Below are 19,800 nucleotides of genomic sequence, written 5' to 3' on the forward strand. Positions count from 1 at the left end.
AAGGGTATGTTTCCTCCAGGAAAACTAGTGTTGTTTTAAATGGTAATTTTAGCAGCTGGATGCAGTCATGAATGCGGACTTATTTGTTACCTCTTTGGATTCTCTCTGAATTCACCAGTGTAAAATAGTAAAGGCAACTCACAGTTCTTAACTTGAAGCATGATGCTTTTTAGTTTATATTTCCAGAAACTATTGCTTTATCATCTGTGACTGTAAACCCTATGTGTAAAAAGAAAGTTGGGAGAAACTGGCACTGAGATCAGCTGTGGTAATTGAATGAACAGTTTCTCTTTTAGATCGTTTTCTCTTTGGCGTTCAAAATGGTGTCTATATTATTCTTCTATCTGGCTTTCTGGGTCATAGAATCATAGTTGGAAGGTACCACAAGGGTCATCTAGTCCAACCCCCTGCAATGCAGGAATATGTGGATAATAATGTGTTTCTGGATCTAGTGCAATTTATTCAAGAATTACAATACTTAGCTGGCATCCCATTATATACCCTACCTCTGGTATGTATGCTTGCCAATTCTTTTGTAAGTGGGGAAAAAAGACCACCATTCACTTTTGTATGTTAATACATTTATAAATATATTCATAGTCTAAAATTGTTCAAAGTTCTGTTTTTGGAATAAACTTTTAAAGAACTGACAAAAAAATATTAAAATGAGCAAGAAGAAAGCCTGATAGCATGATGTGCTGTATTTGATAGCAAAACTGTATGTAATAACTAAAAGTAACTAAAAACATTGAGTTTCATAAACTAACCTCAAAGACAGACAGTTGCTGTTTTCATTTGGAGTTTTTTACCCTGATAATTACCGAGTATAGTAATTTAACAGGAGACCCTGAAATCATTCAGTTGAGTAAGGATTTATTAGTAGAAAGTGAGGTGTGCAGCTGAATGCTGCTGCCCTGAACTTACACTGATGCTGGTTTATGAAAACTTAATTTTGACTCCAAACCCAGGATTTGAAATTCTTGTTTGAAACTCAGATCCCCGTTTACAAGAATATCCTGGTAAAATTTTGAAGTTTATATCCCAACAGGCATGACTCATAGAATCCTTACATTATTCACTGTTGCAGCCCTGCATTAACCATAGTTGTTAATTTTGGTGCCTACATAATGCTGGAGCATGTCAAGATGACAGGCAAAAACAATGCACTGAGTGTTACATCTTCACCATGGCATCTGAATTGATCGTACTGTTCAGCTGTTGAACAGTTGTCCAAAGCTTACCTTTTTGCACTCCTTTGGCCCTCCCAAGTTGGAAAAGGCAGCTTTTCTAAGGTCCTAGAGCACCTAACCGACAATTTAGTCTTACGAAAGATCAGGTACAGTATATAGATAAAGCATAGCTAGCTGTATTCAGAGAAAGACCATGTTTTCAAGCAGGCTTGAAATCATAGTGTACCACAGTTTGCCAATTTGGACAAAACAGTAAACCAAAAGCAGAAGTGAAAGCTTCCAAACTCCTCATCCTGGCTACATGGAAGGATCAGGAAGAAGAGGAGGTATACCACATTTGTATGACATTTGGAAAATAATATTTATTAAAAGCCAGTGTAATACTAGCCAAATATTTTAAGGAAATGGCATAATAAATGGATTATTGAAGGCCAGTTAAATTCAATTTGACTTTCATCCCAGTGTGGCTATCCTATTGGCCCATAAAACGGTCAAAATCGGTTTTATCTGGTTCATTCAGTTTTTATTTGGTTCAGTGGGAATCTGGTCTACTAGCTCTCTATAATGCTATGGACTCTGTATGACCATATTTTTCCAAGCTCTAACCACTTTTCAATATATTTGTTATATATTTTTTTAAAAAATTAAGCCAAGTGTGTTGGATAAGCAGAATTTGGCAGAAGATTCCTTGGACTATCCTAAACATTTTACTTTATAGGCAGCTTAATATGCATCAGGATAGAACATTAGCCATTGATACATCATATTCAGCCAGCATTTTCAATTGAGCCTGAACAACTGTTGACTGACTGCTCTTTTCATAAAATATGATCAATAGCAAACTGTAATAGTCATGCTGTACATAATAAGAGAGACAAATCTTCCATGCCAACATTTAATATTTATTATTTTATTTTTCTATCAAGTTGAATCACTTATTATTTCACCCTTGCTCTGAAGATCAGCATTAAACCACCTTCTTCTTCTTCTTCTTCTTCTTCTTCTTCTTCTTCTTCTTCTTCTTCTTCTTCTTCTTTTTCTTCTTCTTCTTTTTCTTCTTCTTCTTCTTCAACAATGGTGGGTTGTGGGGGAGTGGCTGGCTATTCATGCAATTAAGTAAGCACCCACTGAACTGCCTCTTTGCCTGACCTCATTTTATGTTCATAGAAGCAGGTATGTTGAGCGTGTGGCAGCAGGTTTCCTGTTCACTTAAAGTGGAGGTGGGGAACCCTTTTCAGCCTGAGGACTGCATTCCCTCATAGATAGCCTTCCCGGGGGACATTTGGATTGTGGGAGGGGATAGATGTAAAACTAGGCAGAGCAGTAGGTGTGTCTCTTACCATTGTAGAGTAGGCTGCATTGCAGCAAGGCAAAAATCTGAGATTCTACATACACACTTCTCCCCATCCTGCATCCAAGCAAGTTATCAGACTTGCAGGAGACATTGCAACCAGCCAAAAGAATTCAAGGGTGCAGAGCCAGGACTGTTAAGGAGGTATAACAATATATCTCTGTTGAATTTTTTTTAAAAGCATAGTGAATGTGCTGCAGTTTGAGTTTCCAAAGAGTAATCCTTTCACGTACTATGTGAAGTTCTTGAGAAAATAACTATTCCTAATTGTGGTGTTAAGGGACGCGGGTGGCGCTGTGGGTAAAACCTCAGCGCCTAGGACTTGCTGATCGCATGGTCAGCGGTTCGAACCCCCGCGGCGGGGTGCGCTCCCGTCGTTCGGTCCCAGCGCCTGCCAACCTAGCAGTTCGAAAGCACCCCTGGGTGCAAGTAGATAAATAGGGACCGCTTACCAGTGGGAAGGTAAACGGCGTTCCGTGTGCTGCGCTGGCTTGCCAGATGCAGCTTGTCACGCTGGCCACGTGACCCGGAAGTGTCTGCGGACAGCGCTGGCTCCCGGCCGCTAGAGTGAGATGAGCGCACAACCCTAATAATAATAATAATAATAATAATAATAATAAATTTTATTTATATCCCGCCCTCCCCAGCCGAAGCCGGGCTCAGGGCGGCTAACAACAGTCAAGTAATCAAAAAATCAAATAATCACACAATCTAAAAATATTTCATTATAAAAATTAATTAAATCAAATTGATGGCAACCAATTAAGCAAAGTTCTGTGCAGGTTGCCAGAGGAGGGAGTCAGGCTGCGCCCTGATCAAAGGCCTGGCGGAACAACTCTGTCTTGCAGGCCCTGCGGAAAGATGTCAAGTCCCGCAGGGCCCTAGTCTCTTGTGACAGAGCATTCCACCAGATTGGAGCCGCAGCCGAGAAGGCCCTGGCTCTAGTTGAGGCCAGCCTAACCTCTCTGAGGCCTGGGACCTTGAGGATGTTATTATTTGCAGACCGTAGGTTTCTCTGTGGGGCATACCAGGAGAGGCGGTCCCGTAGGTACGAGGGTCCTAGGCCGTATAGGGCTTTAAAGGTTAAAACCAGCACCTTAAACCTGATCCTGTACTCCACCGGGAGCCAGTGCACCGGGAGCCTAGAGTCTGTCAAGACTGGCCCATAGGGGCAGGGGTACCTTTACCTTTACCTTTAATTGTGGTGTTGAGATTTAAATGCACCTTCTGCAGCAGGGCTGGCTCAAGACATTTTGTGGCCAGAGGTGAAGGACAAGATGGTCTTCTTTCCCAAGGCATATGCAGATGCCAACTGGACTGTAGTTTAATCTTACTCTAATGCAGTAAAGGAACTGTATCTTCCACTGCTCTTGAAGGCAGCAGGCTAGCATAGGGGTGCAGGACAGGCTGCATGGCACTCACAGCTCTGGCCACTCCCTGCGCTTCAGCATCTGCTGCCTGAGGCAGGTGCCTAACTTTGCCTCTTCCTAGAACCAGCCCTGTTCTGCAGGTAGAAATAGGCAAGTGTGTATTGTTTTAGCTGCCATGAACAATATGACTTGGTTGTGGTCAGGCGAGGAGCAAACAGAAGTAGAAGTGCAGCATTAGAACTACCCACCAAAATGTCACCACATACGTAACAAACCACCCATTAAAAACATGTACTAAAAAGCTTCTAGACCAGCAGTGACAGCAGAAGTGTTTTTTTTAAAATCAGATTTTAAATCTGGATTAAACAAGTATAAATGATAGGCTGGAATTTTGATGATAACAGGCTGTGGATGGTAAAAAATATATGTATGTGAGCAGCACTGATTTCAGAATAAACTGTCTGGAAGCACTCTTTATTACAAGTGTTTTGAAGAGAGTGACATGATATTATGTTTTATTGGGGTGGTTGGGTTTTGGAGTAGGTTACTGTAGGAGACTGATAATACTGATAATTCCTATATTTAACAATTTTTAAAAGCAGCCTAATTTCAATCATGTGTATGGATCAAGCATACAGCTTCATTGCCACAGCTTCATATGTCGTGAACAAGCCTCAGACATATATGATGGGTGCCTTTCTGCTGCATAATTCAAGCACTATCAAATTAGCAAATTTACTGGCAACTTCTACTTATAAAAGAGATCCAAATTGAGAATGTTTGTTAAGAAAAACATTTCATTGAAAAATGCTAGTGGGAGGGAAGTGGACAGAGGTTGAGGGGTTGTTACATTGTAGCTGCATGTAGTAAAGAGCTATGAGCGGTGGCTGTACTGTGGGGGAAAAGGTCTCCAGCAGAGAAAGCAAATGGAGGAAAAGAAAGGGGTGGGGTAGGTGAACGTGGAGCTTGTACATGCTGTAGTATCCATGTAAGGGTATTATTAATCCAGATATGCCAACTAATTGCTGTTTTTGTATAAAGTTTTACTGAGTTTAGCTCTCCTCCTAACATTATCATTTACATTACTTAAAGAGCATTGAAATGCTTTTTTTTCTTTCACCAGATGCTATTTATATGTTAATCCGTATTATCTCACTTCTCTTTCTCATTTGTAACATAGTATTCTTGCTTCTTCCCTCTGTCCTTAATTAAAGCATTCTCTTTTTTTACACATCTGCACAATGAAATTGCAGTCACAGTGCCTTGGCAAAAGAGGTCTTTATTAATTTGCTTTCATGATAGATTTATTGTCTATGGGATTGTTTAAGTACCCTAGTTTATTCTAAGCCACATGAAGGTTTGTGAGGCACTTTCTATTATGGTGAGGCAGATCTGGCAGGAAGGAACAATGCCGAAACAATACACTAATGAGCAGCCTATTTAAAAGGTGCATGGAAGTCTGTAACAGGAATACAGCTAATACCTAATGAAGGCTAGTAGTATTAAGAAGATAAGGTATTTTAGCAGACATTCAAAATGAATACTCTGAAAGCTGCAGTCTAGATATTGTGATGCTTGTCTATTTGACAGCTAAATGGTGATATGAAGTGAGTTTTTTGCTACTTTTTTATATTAAAAAAGGTGGGCAGGAGAGTACTGTATCTCTGGGTGCTGAACTCTTTCATGGGAGTTTTCTGCACTTCCCATAATATTTACCAGACATGAGAAATAGAATGGAGGGAAAGTCAGAAGAGACCTATGAAGTGAAAAGAACATTTTGTGTGTGTGTGGTGCTTAATCAGGATTGATATGCAAGGCTTTCTTTGTGAATGCTAACGTCAGGTGTGATGGTGCAACTTCAAAGGCTAGCACCTTTTATTCTTTGCTCTGTCCCCATGAAAAGAAGCAGTGTCTACAAGGCAAGGAGAAGCATGCACCAGATCTAGAGGCACATTTTTGTACAGTATACGTTTTGGCACATTCATCCCTGATATGCAAGATGAGGCCGCATTCTGTAGCATAGAGGCATGATGGTAATAAAAGGCCACCTGCCTGCATTCCATCCCATGCTGAAGCATAAGGGGCTCTCTGGGTTTATTTCAGAGCTTATATATTTCGGAGCTTATATAGTTTGTTGTTTTTAAATGGAAGTGGGATGAAGAAATATTTTAATAAAGATGTTGTGGCACTTCTGTTCTCAACCCATCTTTACTTGGGCGAGATCCCATTCTGTCCCTGTTCATTGTAACTTCTAAGGGGCACCCTAAGTGCTCAGTTTTTAAATGAAGTGAAATGGTAGGCTTGGGAGGAATCTGATGCGGCAAAGAACAAGCACAAAAGTAGGTGAAAGTGGCGTTGGTGTTGGCTCTTTATAAAGCTGCATTGTTCTCTGGTGCATCACGGGGTTTAGTTCCTACATGCAAACCCTGGCAGAAGTCCCTCCCTCCCTCCCTTCTCTGTGTCTATCTTTTTTCCTCCCTTAAGTCCTTCTCCTTTTCCCTTTTCAAGTACTGTACTCTTTACAAAAAGCCTGGCAATCCCAAGACGAAGGAGGGGGGTGGGGTTGGGGGGGAAAGGGAGATTTCCTAATTCATATCTTTAAAGTAACAACACTTTAGTCTTGCAATAGTACTGTGCATCATTTTGGCCATAATCCAGCCAAACAAAAAAATATCTTAATGCCATGAATTTCAATAGGAAAAAGTTTAGGAGGTGCTTAAATCTCCCTTGAAATCACTGACACAGCGCAATCTTATACATGTCCACTGAGAATTGAACCATGGTGAGTTCAGTGGGACTTGCTCCTAGGTAACTAGATATAGGTTTGCAGCCTTAATGGTACTTAACTTTGGCTGGTTTCTGCCCTTTATGTGTGAAGCATATCACATGAGAGCAGTGTTGTTAATATTAAGGATAGCCCTTTCACGGTTACTGGTTTAATTCCTCACATTTAAAATGAAGAAAATATTTTAAGTTCTTATTTAAAGTGAATCTTTAGTTTATCTGTTCACCAAATACTGTGCCATTGCATCAATTATGAAATAATTGATTTTCTCTCATCCCCTTTTTTCTTTCATTCACTTCTTAGCTGACTTGAACAATGTTAGATTCTCAGCATACAGAACTGCTATGAAGCTCCGAAGACTACAGAAAGCTCTCTGTTGTGAGTATTTTACTAAACTTTCATTTTTTTTTTTTTTGTATATGTACTTCAGAAACATATACTTCAAAAATTGTGATGAGATAAGTAGCCTTGAGTCCTGTCAGGGGAAAGGTAGGGTATAAATAAATATTTAATAATAATAATACTTCATTGTTAGTTTCCCCCATATTGTTCCTCCACCCCTTATACTGTTCATTTTCAGGCTTGTACCCAGAATATGACTCTAGGAAATACCATTGTTTAAGCAGGAGTTTTGTGAAAGAAATAAAATAAAATAATACACCTGAAAGGAATGCAAGGTGGAATACATGATTCTCCCTCTCCCCATTTTATCGCCTCAACAATTCTGTGAGGTAGGACAGGGAAATCTTTTTAAATAAAAACAACAGGGAAATGTTATGAGCTTCAGTGAAATTTCCCCTTAATTTGGATATGGAAACATTTTAAAGGGAAGTTGCACACCATAGTTTCTTTTATTTTTTTCCATTTGAAAATTGTTTTCAATTTGCTTGTTAAGCTTGACAGTTTTGGGTTCTGTTCGGGTATATATTGAGGATGTAGTTGAAAACCCTCTGAATCATAGATCTTGCTTCTGGAAATATATATGTTCTAAGAAATGTTTAGTTGCTAACATCATTATATGAAAATATGCAAAATGCATACACATAAATACATGGCTTTCAGGAGGAAGACCAAAGACAAAAAAGATTTTAAAATAAACAGAATAACATCATCAGAATGAAATAAAAGCTTCCCCCCTTTCAATTATATGTCTCATATGCAGGGCTTTTTTTCAGCTTTTTCCCGGCACCTCTCAGGTGGGCACCATTGCCATTCTAAGAGGATGAGGGAAGTGCTCATGGTGAGTTCCGGCACCTATTTTTTCTAGAAAAATAGCACTGCATATGAAAGCCAAAATACACAGTAATAATAATGAAGAGTTTCTAACTAGACTGTGGGCTTTGAAACTAACTGAAGGTTCGTGATAACTGTTAATGAATGTTGGTATTTCTGTGCTTTCATTGTCATCTAGAGGGTGGTATCCAAAGCTGTCTGTGTGTGAATGGAATGGACTCCCACTTGTAAAATGGAATGGACTCCCACTTCCGCTTCCCCTCTTCCCTCACAGCGCCCCTGATGTTCCCTCAAAAGGGACTCCAGAGGATTAGGTGACCATCTGGTGCTTGGGGAGCTGCTGTAGGGAAGAGGGGCAATTGAAGCCCCATTATATGAGTGGAAATCTGTTTGTGCAACACTGAAGGCTGCAGTAAGCTTATAAAGCAAAACCTTTTTCTGAATTTTGGTATCTCATATTGTTATGAATCTGAGGCTGTAAGACTTAATTAAGGTTGGGTTGTTAGAACTGGGAAGTAGCCAAACTCATGTGTATTTAAGGTGGTCCCAAGTGTGTGTTAGGGTACGGTAAGAGGTGTGGTGGGCCCACAGGTAAGTCTTTTTATTAGCATATGTGAAATTAAAGCAGGCAGACATTTTAAGTTGTGACCCTTCCTTAGGAAATTCACATAAGTTAGGTGCTAATTAAGTCAGACAAGCTTCCCTGAGATGATCGCCTGGTGAGCAGATAAACAATTAGGAAGTACAGAGCTCAAGGGGCTAGGTGTGAAAAGTTTATTCAGGGGATAAGAGTGTAGGGTTTAGAGTGGCAGGGAGGAGTTAAGGAATAGAGTTACTAAGCAGTGGGGTGGAGAAATAGTTTTTTTTTAAAAAAGCGCAGGATGCTGATGTCTGTTTTGAACCAAGTGCTTTGGCTATGGGCTCTTGGAATGTAATGCTGCAGATCCCTCTATTGGATTCAGGTTGTATATATGTGTCAGTAAACCATGTATCATAAAGACACCGCAGGCTCTGCTGTGCCTCATTGAAGGGGAACACAGACCTGGTACTCCTGGAATCTTAACACAGCTCAGAGATTGGGATGATGTGTAACAATATAACCACTCCATTAACATGGAAGGGGCTATGCAAAAGCAACCGTTTTACATAGGTGTAAAAATAAAAAAGGTTATAGCATTAACTGAGGCAGTTCTGAATGCAGTATGTTTCACTGGCAAGTGTAAATATGTACTGGTGGTATGCTGTGGCACATCATATATAAATTATTGTTAAAAAGTAAGTCTCTGGAAATGTAAAGCTGTACAAATTACTTGGTTTATTTAAGATAGATATGTGTGTGTTTCATACCACTCCTCCTTCAAGCAGTTGTAAGAACTTTACAGCATAATTTGTCTTCACTTGCAAGTTTAATTAGGGCCAAGTCAGGTTTCTACCATTCCGGATGTTCTTATTAAACACGCATTGCCACCTCTGCTAAATACCGAAGCCTATTGTTCACGCCTGCTTCAAAGGGAGTTGTTGGATATGGCTGGCTAACAATGTTTGTTCTCCAAGGAATTATAATTCCAAAGTAAGAAGCACAAAGTTAGGGTTGCCATATTTTGAAGAGCAAAAAAAGAGGACACGTTTGCCAACTTCTACTTTTAACTACTTTTACTACTTTCAACTCTCATTTTAAATACCCCTATTATATGTAGGCTATAGAAGCTGTGATATATTGCTAGTAGCAATGTTCTTAACTTTCAACAACAAATAACCCAACTTCGTTGCTGTTAACGAATTTCCAGTAGCATAATTGTTTTAATCTTGAATTGTTGATATAGGGAAAGGAAGAAAGATACAACATTCCTTAGAAAGTTAGGAGTATTAATTAAAATGAATACTTGTTTACTTGAGGAGATTATGGCTGCAATCCTATACACACCTGGGAATAAGCCCCATTGAACTCATTGGGGCTTACTTTTACATGGACATGTAGAGAATTGCACTGCAAGACTGTAGTTTTATTTGCACTTACTTAGAAGTAAGACCTATTAAACTCACTGGGAATTAGAAGTAAGCATGCACAAAATACTGCTGCTATTTATATTTAAATTAATTAAAGCCACCAGGCTACTAATTGCTCTAGTCTAGGCACCAAATAAAAACGTTTAAAAATAAATAAATTCCAGTTTCTGTTCTGTATCAAAAAGTTTTGGGTGGGGATATATAATTGCATGTTAACATTAAGTGAAATTTGGACTTGTCAAATGAGTTTTAGGGATGTAACCACAAATGATTTTTTTTTTAATTAAACATATTGTATCCAGCCTTTTCCAGTAGAGCTCAAGGCAGCTAATAGCAATAAAATTTAAATCATCATAACTTTAATTTAGAATTAGATATCTATAATGGGTTGTGGTTAGAGTAAACCCATTAAAACCAATAGGATTTAAGTTAATCATGTTCTCAGAGTATGACAATACATTAAGCCCACAATTTACACTGGGGTTCTATTCTAGGGAATAGAAGCCAAAATCACATATAATCAAACCCATTCGGTTCAGTGGTGGGTGAGATTACCAAAGTCATTTTCCCTGGAACCCTGACCCTTTTGATACTTTTGCCACACACGTAAAGCCGAATGCACATAAGTTAAATGTGCATAAGTTACAGTCTTACTGTACATTATTTATAAGATAATGAGTTGGATCCAGACTTAGGCTGCTGTTCTTCCAGCCCAGCCAGGCCTCAAAGAGTGGAGGGGACCACGGCATCTATAGCCCTGCCATGTATGGTTGTCAGGGCAGACCGATTGCTGTGCCAGTCTAGACCTGGTTCAGCAACTGGATATAAATCAGGCCTAATGCTATCACACAATTGAAGCAGGGCTGGCTTTGCCCCACATCCTTCCTGCCTCTGGAAAGCTCTATTTATGGTTTTTGTGCTGGCCTGGTGAGGGGATTCTCCACTTCTGCATGTCCACACATGTGGTGGGCAGAAGGGGAAAGTCCACAACAGAAGGCAGAGCTCCATAGTGGCATCACTCCAAAGGCAACAGCAGCAGGAGGCAAACAGAGGCTGACAAGAAACTTCTGCCCAATCCATATGCCCTTGCCCCAATCTGACACAAAGGGGATTTGGATTGCTCAGCCAGTCATACTACTGCAATCCTGAAGTCTGCACACCCCATAGCAATAGCCTCGGTATGGGGGGGCAGGTTGGGAGGGAAGTGCAAGAGATTACAATAATCTGTCACTGTTAGTTATTCAGTAATTCTCTGAAGAAAAATATATTTTCACACTACTGCTTAGTAGATATGCTAGTGGTGTTTCATGCAAGTTAAAAACAAAAATAAAAAAACCATTAACCACTTTCAAGGCACTGTCATTTATTGGCATGGAAAACTTTTCTGAAAGAGAATAACCTCTGTTTATTTGTAGGTGCATATACAATTAGGCTGCCACCCATTCCTTGAGGAGTTCACTTAATTATCATTTATTCATTCTCTCAGAAGAGCTGAACACTCAGCCTTAAGCTCCATGTTAAAAAGTATTTTACTGCATTTCCAATTTGGCGAATAAATTTGTATTAAAGGATCTTTGCCTGATCTCAGGGGATGAAGCTGATAAACAGACTGTTGCTGGACAAGAAGCATTTTTTAGACAAGTAACATGTTATGCCATTGAACTAGAACTAGATCATACCTATATAGAGAAAATCCATTAGTGACGGAATGATACTAAAAATGAAATATGAAAACTACATTTTAAAGCTAATACACTAGTGGTTAAGTCCAACACACATAGCTAGATAATTCATTTGTCTCGATTGTCACAGATTAAGGCTGCTTCTTATTAGGATTGTTGTTTTTATTCCTTGTACAGTGGATCTCCTGAGTCTGTCTGCTGCATGTGATGCCTTGGACCAGCACAACCTCAAACAGAATGACCAGCCAATGGATATACTTCAGATCATCAACTGCTTGACTACCATTTATGATCGACTCGAACAAGAGCACAATAACCTAGTCAACGTCCCTCTCTGCGTGGACATGTGCCTCAACTGGCTTTTGAATGTTTATGACACGTATGTTCGGGTAGACTTCAGTGACACTTGCTTATAATGAACTTTTGTCCTTGCTAGAAAAATGAGTGGCTCAGAGCTGGCAAGCTGGTGATCAGAGTGCAAGTTTAATACAAGCTAATAGCTTAAAGGCTATTCAGCAAATACTTTGGTTAGTTTTGGAGCCCTGTGCAGTTCTGTTATGAAATGTGAAACTGGGAAATGACAGATTTAAATAGAATGTCCTATATAATTGGGGTCAGCTTCTGTCTCATTTGTTAAATCATCTAGTAGGCCCTTCAGGGTGTTTGTTTGTTTGTTTGTTTTTGGTCTGGTATATGCTTTCAGCCCCACTCCGCAGAGGATTTACCATGGCATGGTTAAAATTGTCTTTTTTCATGAGACGCCACATCACATAAAAAGCTGTTTTATGGGCAAATAAAATATTGTCAGTTCATTTCAAAGAACACAACTAACTGGTTTTAGTTTAATTAAAGGAAAATCTTCAGTTAAAGAAATGGTTTACAGCACTGGAATTCTTCCAGATCCCAACAATTTTTCATCAAGTTTTAATTAAGATAATCATGGACTGCTAAATTTTGTATTAGGAACTGCTGGTATCTCCAGTAGTATCCTCTGGAGCTACAATTTTTCTTCCTTTCCAAAGTCTGCCCCAGTTCTAGTTTTGTTGTAATGTTATGATAGTCTATCTCAATTTTATTGTGTTTTGTTTAACCTGTAGGTGCAAAGAGGATGTCCATCAGTTGCTAAAATCATTACTTTATAGAATTCAGTTGATGCAATGGTTTATTTCTACCAAATATAAATGTAATTTTGTATTTCAGCACAATATGTCTTTTATGACAGGAGGCAATGGCAACTCGAAAGTATTATAAAAACACTTTTTGTGGTTTGTTTGTTTCCTGCCCTTCACCCTAAGCTCCAACAGCAGGTTACAGTGTTAAAGCACAATTTTAAAACAACTTCTAACCATAAAAATAATAAAATAAAATAAAATTATAGAATATTTAAGTAGGCATTTAAGAAGTTACTATGCATTTCATATTAAAAACAATGACATACCCATGGGATAGGATTTCTAAGACTTAAAAGACTGCTGAAGACTGCTATTCAGCATACATGAGTGAATTGCATGGCATATGGAGAAACAAAAGAAGTCATAATTCTGAAATTTAAGTTTGTGAAGCTTTGTTTATCTAATAATAGCTACCCTTTTGCAGAGTTATAATCTACTTGTTTTGTAGGGCTTTTCCATTCCTTTTGAGTTTTTTCTTAACTTCTAAGATGTTCATTGATGCATTTAGAAGTAGCAAATATTAATTGCATGTATAATTCACATATTTGACTGTGTTATTTTTCTCCTTTTCCTGTGATTTAATTTCAATAGGGGTCGAACAGGAAGGATCCGTGTCCTCTCTTTTAAAACTGGTGTTATTTCTCTCTGTAAAGCACATTTGGAAGATAAATACAGATGTAAGTCAAGTCACTGTTTACTACAGGAATGCAGCATTTAGAAGCAGCAAATACTTGTTTGTCAGCTCCTTGCATATTCTAAACATTCCCCTTTATTTTTCAATTTTTAAGTAAACAGGTATTTCCAAGGGGTGATACTCAACTAAGTTTTGCCCAGAGCAGGCATTGAAACTAACAGACGTAGCTTCATCACGTTCATTAATTTCAGTGGATCTACTATGAGTAAAACTTAACTGAATACCACCCAAGGTATTATGCTTTTTCTACTGCATTATATTTTCTATGAAAATTGATTGTAGTTACTTGGGAGCCATCCATTAAATCCTTCACCTGAAATAATTCTTGGGAGTACAGACTCAAAAATCTAATTGGCACAAGGAAGCAGTTTTGTGGTTCACTGAAGTCCCACTGTGCTGTTTTACGTGCCCCAACTTTCAGGAAGGACAGTCTGCAAAGGAGACTGACAGGAACATCCACTGAGTGGAGTTGTACTCACATGACATAGCAACCAGCAGAAGTCCCCCAGGAATGATCTCCAGGGAGTTGGGAAAACCTCCAGAGCAGGATTAGACGTAGCACATGAGGAAGGGTAAATTGCTGAAAATTGCCTCTCCTTCTCCTGGTAGGAGTGTCATGTGAGTGGCTTATGTTATTCCAAAAATTACATTGTTGAGTGAAATCAATGCATGTAAGGTATATTCCATCCTCCTAAATTTTGGAATCTACCATTCTGCTTAAATACTTCATCTTAGAAAAGTGCCCTAACACTTCGGATAATAAGATAGAATCAGAAAATGTTTATTGAGACTGACTTGATCTGTCCTTCAAAAGAAATGGAAGTGAGATTTCTCAGAAGATCCCACTAGTTCAGGAATGGGAAAGCTTTGGCCCTCCAGATGTTGCTGGACTACAATTCCCATCAGTCCCAGCCAGGATGGTCAATGGTAATGAGTGATGGAAGTTGTAGTACTGCAATATTGTAGATAAATAGGTACCGCTGTGGCGGGAAGTTAAAAGGCATTTCCGTGCACTCTGGTTTCCATCACGTGTCCCGTTGCACTAGAAGCGGTTTAGTCATGCTGGCCACATGACCTGGAAAGCCATCTGTGGACAAACGCCAGCTCCCTCAGCCTGAAAGCGAGATGAGCGCCGCAACCCCATAGTCGCCTTTGACTTGACTTAACTATCCAGGGGTCTTTTACCTTTACCTTTACCTTTACCTTTGTACTTATTATCACACGGATGCCAATTATTATTTGCATTGTGTTTCCTTGTGGTATTCTTATCATTCCTAAAAGTTGAGCAACACATGATAACTCTGAAACTCCCACAGCCTGATAACATTAATTCTCCTGCCAAGGTACTCTCTACAACTATGATGGGAATGGAAAGTGCCCCTTTATGATGTAAACTAAGATCAGACTTGGCTAGGAAATGGTGTCTTAAATAGAAGCAAAATAAAATCAGGTGTTAAAGCTGTACTAGTAAATTTCTATACAAGACTAAAGCTTTTCTATAATTGTGCCCTTAGTACAAAATGAAATATTAATGAGTCTGCAGGAATATAACCATATTATTTTCACTTGCTGAAATCTGTTTTTAATGCTTTGAAAAATAAAACAAGATTTATTCAGGTCATGTATTGGTAATGGGTAGTACCAAATAAATATTTCAGTTGATCATAATCTCATTTTTTTAACTGTTACAAACTTTAACATACCTGCAGATATGTACTATATAACTCATTTGAAGTAAATTAAATTTACATGTAGTACAATTCCTGGTATTAACATTTCATGTGGGCAACATGGTTCTGTAACACAGAACTCTTTTACTTTCTTCCAAATATATTATTGGATTCCAAATGCCAAGCTTTGGGGTTTTTCAATTCTTGATGCAAATCAGAGTTTGGAAATCCAGTTCGCAGGCATACAGCATTGTGGAATTTTTTTGGTAACTTCATTCCTTTATTCTGATTGTGAACATCTTTGCATGCAAGTTATTCCTATTTTCTTCTGTGACAAAAATCTTAAAAACATGTATATTCTTAAAGCATTTCCTCACAAATTTGTTACCTATATAGGATAATATGCACTAGCAGCAATAAAATTATGGTCTACTTTTTTGGCCCGAACAGTGTTGATTACCAATGGTATTCTTTAATATTTAAAAATGATTTGAGTAACTTTACAATTCTCAGCTTTGACAGTTAAATATTTTTGACATTAATTATTTAACTTATTATTGGACTTCCTTGCTTCTTGTTTTGGTTTATGTGAGTTACAGTGCAATAGTAATTGGCTACAAACAAAATCTGATTCAAAATAGTTATTTCAGAATTGTCTACTAGAGAAGGTCAAACCACTAAATAACCAAACAAATTGTGAACAAACCTAATGAAAACTCTCAACCATTTATTTGTATCTCTGACAGCAAATTTGTTTATAAGTATTATACAGTTGATAGTTTCTATTGTTTTAATGGATTTTGCTATACATCTTTCTTCTGCCTCCAGATCTGTTCAAGCAGGTAGCCAGTCCCACTGGATTCTGTGACCAGCGTCGTCTAGGCCTCCTCTTGCATGACTCTATTCAGATTCCAAGACAGCTGGGTGAAGTTGCTTCTTTTGGTGGCAGTAATATTGAACCCAGTGTTAGGAGCTGCTTTCAGTTTGTAAGTATACTTCTGCTTATTGCTATTGGTTTTTTAATCCAAATGTTATGCAGGGTAAATAAACTCAGGTGATAAGTGTGGAGATCAGAGTATGTGTATTTGTTTATTTAATATTTAGTTTATTGAAACATTTTATTGAATGGGGCCAGGCAGTCAGAATATGGCAACTCTGCACTCTAAATTGACACAGCATCCATCAGATTAAATGTAAAATACATCAAATAAAGAATGGTGTTGGGAACAAGACCTGTCCAATTTTATCTGTTATTTCCATTCTTGTCCTGCCTATCAACCCAAAGGTCCACAAAATTAATTACAATCAAAAACATTTAAATGTTTTTTACAACTAAACTAAAACTGTAGAGTCATTGGCATGAGTAGTGAGGAAAATGTAACACTGCATCTCAAAAGCCTTCTAGTATAGTATAGTATTTTGACTTGCATTTTTGAGTCATTTTTGAGTCACTCTCCTGAAGTCACTCTCACATTCAGAAATATGCTTCACTCCTAGTAGATGTCAATCTTGCTTCTAACACTGCAAAGCCTGAAGCAAAGAGGAGAAAAGTTCAGATGGGAGATAGCAGATACCATGGCAATATACCCTGGCTTCCAACACTTTAACATCTTAAAGAACTTTCAGTTTAGCTCAGAAACTAACCACCAGCCAGTGAAATTTCTGAATTGCCATTAAGTCACCCAGCAAGTCATCCATGGTTCTGCAGCAGCACAAGGGAAGTAAGCGGGGATTTTAAGTTGGTCTAACTTTTGGTTTTTCAAATTCAAATACATTTTGTTTTAAATAAAAGATCAAGTATGTTTTTCCATGGCCATTTAGGGAAAACTGACGGTGAACAGCAACAGTTACTTTGGCAAAGTATGTTTAGAAAGCACTGAGACAGAGGTCTGCAGTGGGAGACAAAAACAACTCATTAAACTGAAGGAATAATAAACTAAAGGGACAGAATTAGCATTTCAGAGAAGTATCAGAAGAGTTCATTATTTTATGACCTCTCTTTAAAAAAAATGCTAAGAAGGGTCTGTCTGGTCAATGCAATTCATATTGTGAGGCAAAAATAACTTTTGTCTTTGTAATTGAAAGGGTCACTGGAGGGAAGAAGCAAAGGAACCATTATGACTCTTCCTCCTCAAGTTTTAAATTCCCACTTCAAATGTTAGACCACACTATGCATGATAAAAGAGGTTTTTCCCCTCAAAGTGATCACTGTGCATTTCAAGAATGTATATCCTTCCCATTGTGTTCTTTCGGCATGGAAATAGACCTTGTGGGTGACCTCCCTCAAACATCATTAATCAATCTGCAGGCCTCTTTTCATGTTACTTAAAGGTTAATGCATTGTTTTGTAGTACAAAGTAAGGGATCTTTACTTATGATGGCCATAATTAGTTGAGGTTTAAAAAATATTAATCCAGTATAACTTCTTATAGTATTTTTAATATTACATTTTTTTCAAAAATTAAATAAAAAATGGCTATCCACAGGTTTAAAATTCAGGTCAGTTTGGTTCCTAATGCTATATACTGGGTTGCACCAGTACTTAGTCATACTTAGAGCTAATTGGTTTTTTGGGCCCAACGTGCAGCTTTATAAATAGGCATAAAGATTGCTGTTTATTGCTTATATCACATATGTCAACTACACCCATTCATGGAAAACATGTTACAGCCTAAGGTAGAAGGAAGGAACATGTTGTTGTTTAGTCATTTAGTTGTGTCCAACTCTTTGTGACCCCATGGACCAGAGCATGCCAGGCACTCCTGTCTTCCACTGCCTCCCGCAGTTTGGTCAAACTCATGCTGGTAGCTTTGAGAACACTGTCCAACCATCTTGTCCTCTGTCGTCCCCTTCTCCTTGTGCCATCAATCTTTCCCAGCATCAGGGTCTTTTCCAGGGAGTCTTCTCTTCTCATCAGGTGGTCAAAGTATTGGAGCCTCAGCTTCAGGATCTGTCCTTCCAGTGAGCACTCAGGGCTGATTTCCTTCAGAATGGATAGGTTTGATCTTCTTGCAGTTCATGGGACTCTCAAGAGTCTCCTCCAGCACCATAATTGGCAGCGAGTGCATTATGTTGCTAATGAAGTTATCTGTTAGTTGCATTAAACTTCCAGGCCCAATTCAATGTCCTAGTTTAAAGAGAAAGTAACAGACTCTTTATGGCCAGGGCTCTATATACTTTGGAGACATCTGAACTTAAAAAACATTTAAGAAGAGTCCTCTTCAGAAACATCACTATTTGAGAAGTGAGAAGTAGGGAAAGGGACTTGTCTCAAAAGTTATGGATTCCTTTTTTGACACGTCCGCCATTGTTTGTTTTTGCTGAGTATTATACAAAGGTTGTTTGTTTGCTGCTTTTAGTGAGTTTGATATATTTTTTATGTTTTAATTTTTTTATATCTTTAAATGCTCTATATTTTGAATTGCATTTCATTGGTTATGATCGTGTTGTTTGAAATTTCTTCAGCATGTATTTGCATTATTGAAAACATTTGTGCACTATACATTCTCTCTCTCTCTCTCTCTCTCTCTCTCACACACACACACACACACACACCTCTTCACAAATCTAACTCAAGGACTTTTGATTATTAATGGGAATTGGCTGGAAGTGAGGTTTTTATGCTGATAACATCCCTGGTAATAATTTGCAGTGATTTCAGAGAGAATGAGAGAGAGAGAGAGAGAGAGAACCAGCAGCAAATGTACTGTATCAGAATCTGTTCTCCTGGTCTCAGTGGCTTAGGCATGCTGGCAACAACCTTGTCTGTCATGCACAGCAGCACAAAAATGTAATGTTTACTGTACCAGGAGATAACAAGGGGTGGTGAGGAAATGTCCCTGATCTTTGTTTGAAATGCAAGTCCTTGAAAGTAGCGGGGGAGGGAAGTCTTGTTCTGTCAACATGCATGTGCTCACAGCATTGGTGTTTGTAATACTCCCTTCAACTGCAGCAAAAATGCTACAACTGCTTCAAGTACATTCTTTGTCTGTAAGGAATGAGGTGGCTTTTTAAAAAAACTTTGCCACTTTGAAATTATTTTTCTTTCCACAAGCTTGAGACTCATGCAGCGCCTAGGTTACAAACATTAAAAAAGGATGTACAAAGAGTAGCTCTTGGGAGAAAACGAGGCTTCATGTGGAATATAAAATAGAACTTGACTTTGCTTATTCATTTATTTAGTTCTCTTTCTTTCATCCCCCCATAACACACACAAAGCTGTGGCAATAACAACAGTTTAAGGGCAAAGGTGCAATAAAAAGAGAGGACTATATATAAGAATGGGAATATACCTCATGTCTGTTGAACCCTGTCTGTTGAATGTCAGCTAAAAGATAGACTTCTAGAGAAATATAGTGTTTATGCTGTTCAAACTTGGCACACAGGTGGTGCAGATGAGAGACTGTTCTGTTTTCAGCCTTGTGGTGGAAAATGGTGAAAAAGACATTTCCTAAAATGTGGCTTATCTCACATCATGCTCAGTGGTAGATCCCAGGCTTTTCAGGCCACTGGCCCTGATTTTAAACACCGCCTGAACACAGCTACAGTCTAACCAGATTTCTGGTTTCCTTAGACCTACTTTCCCCTATTTATAGACTCAGAAGCAGCATTATGTAAGGTTGTTGCACTATTACAATAATGTTGTG

General features: G+C 38.5%; 1 protein-coding gene across 12 annotated transcripts in view; it reads left to right on the top strand.

The window, feature by feature from the left end:
• Positions 1-19,800, top strand: part of DMD (dystrophin) — a 1,019,805-nt gene that overhangs the window by 958,252 nt on the left and 41,753 nt on the right. For all 12 annotated transcript variants that reach the window (XM_081003446.1, XM_081003453.1, XM_081003448.1 and 9 more), the window contains 4 exons: positions 7,000-7,074; positions 11,796-11,997; positions 13,382-13,467; positions 15,983-16,140. In XM_081003446.1, the coding sequence (XP_080859572.1) occupies positions 7,000-7,074; positions 11,796-11,997; positions 13,382-13,467; positions 15,983-16,140 (521 nt within the window). The remainder of the gene's footprint in view (positions 1-6,999; positions 7,075-11,795; positions 11,998-13,381; positions 13,468-15,982; positions 16,141-19,800) is intronic.

Source organism: Podarcis pityusensis (genome assembly GCF_964106645.2).
Source record: "Podarcis pityusensis genome assembly, chromosome: 4".
NCBI lineage: Eukaryota > Metazoa > Chordata > Lepidosauria > Squamata > Lacertidae > Podarcis > Podarcis pityusensis.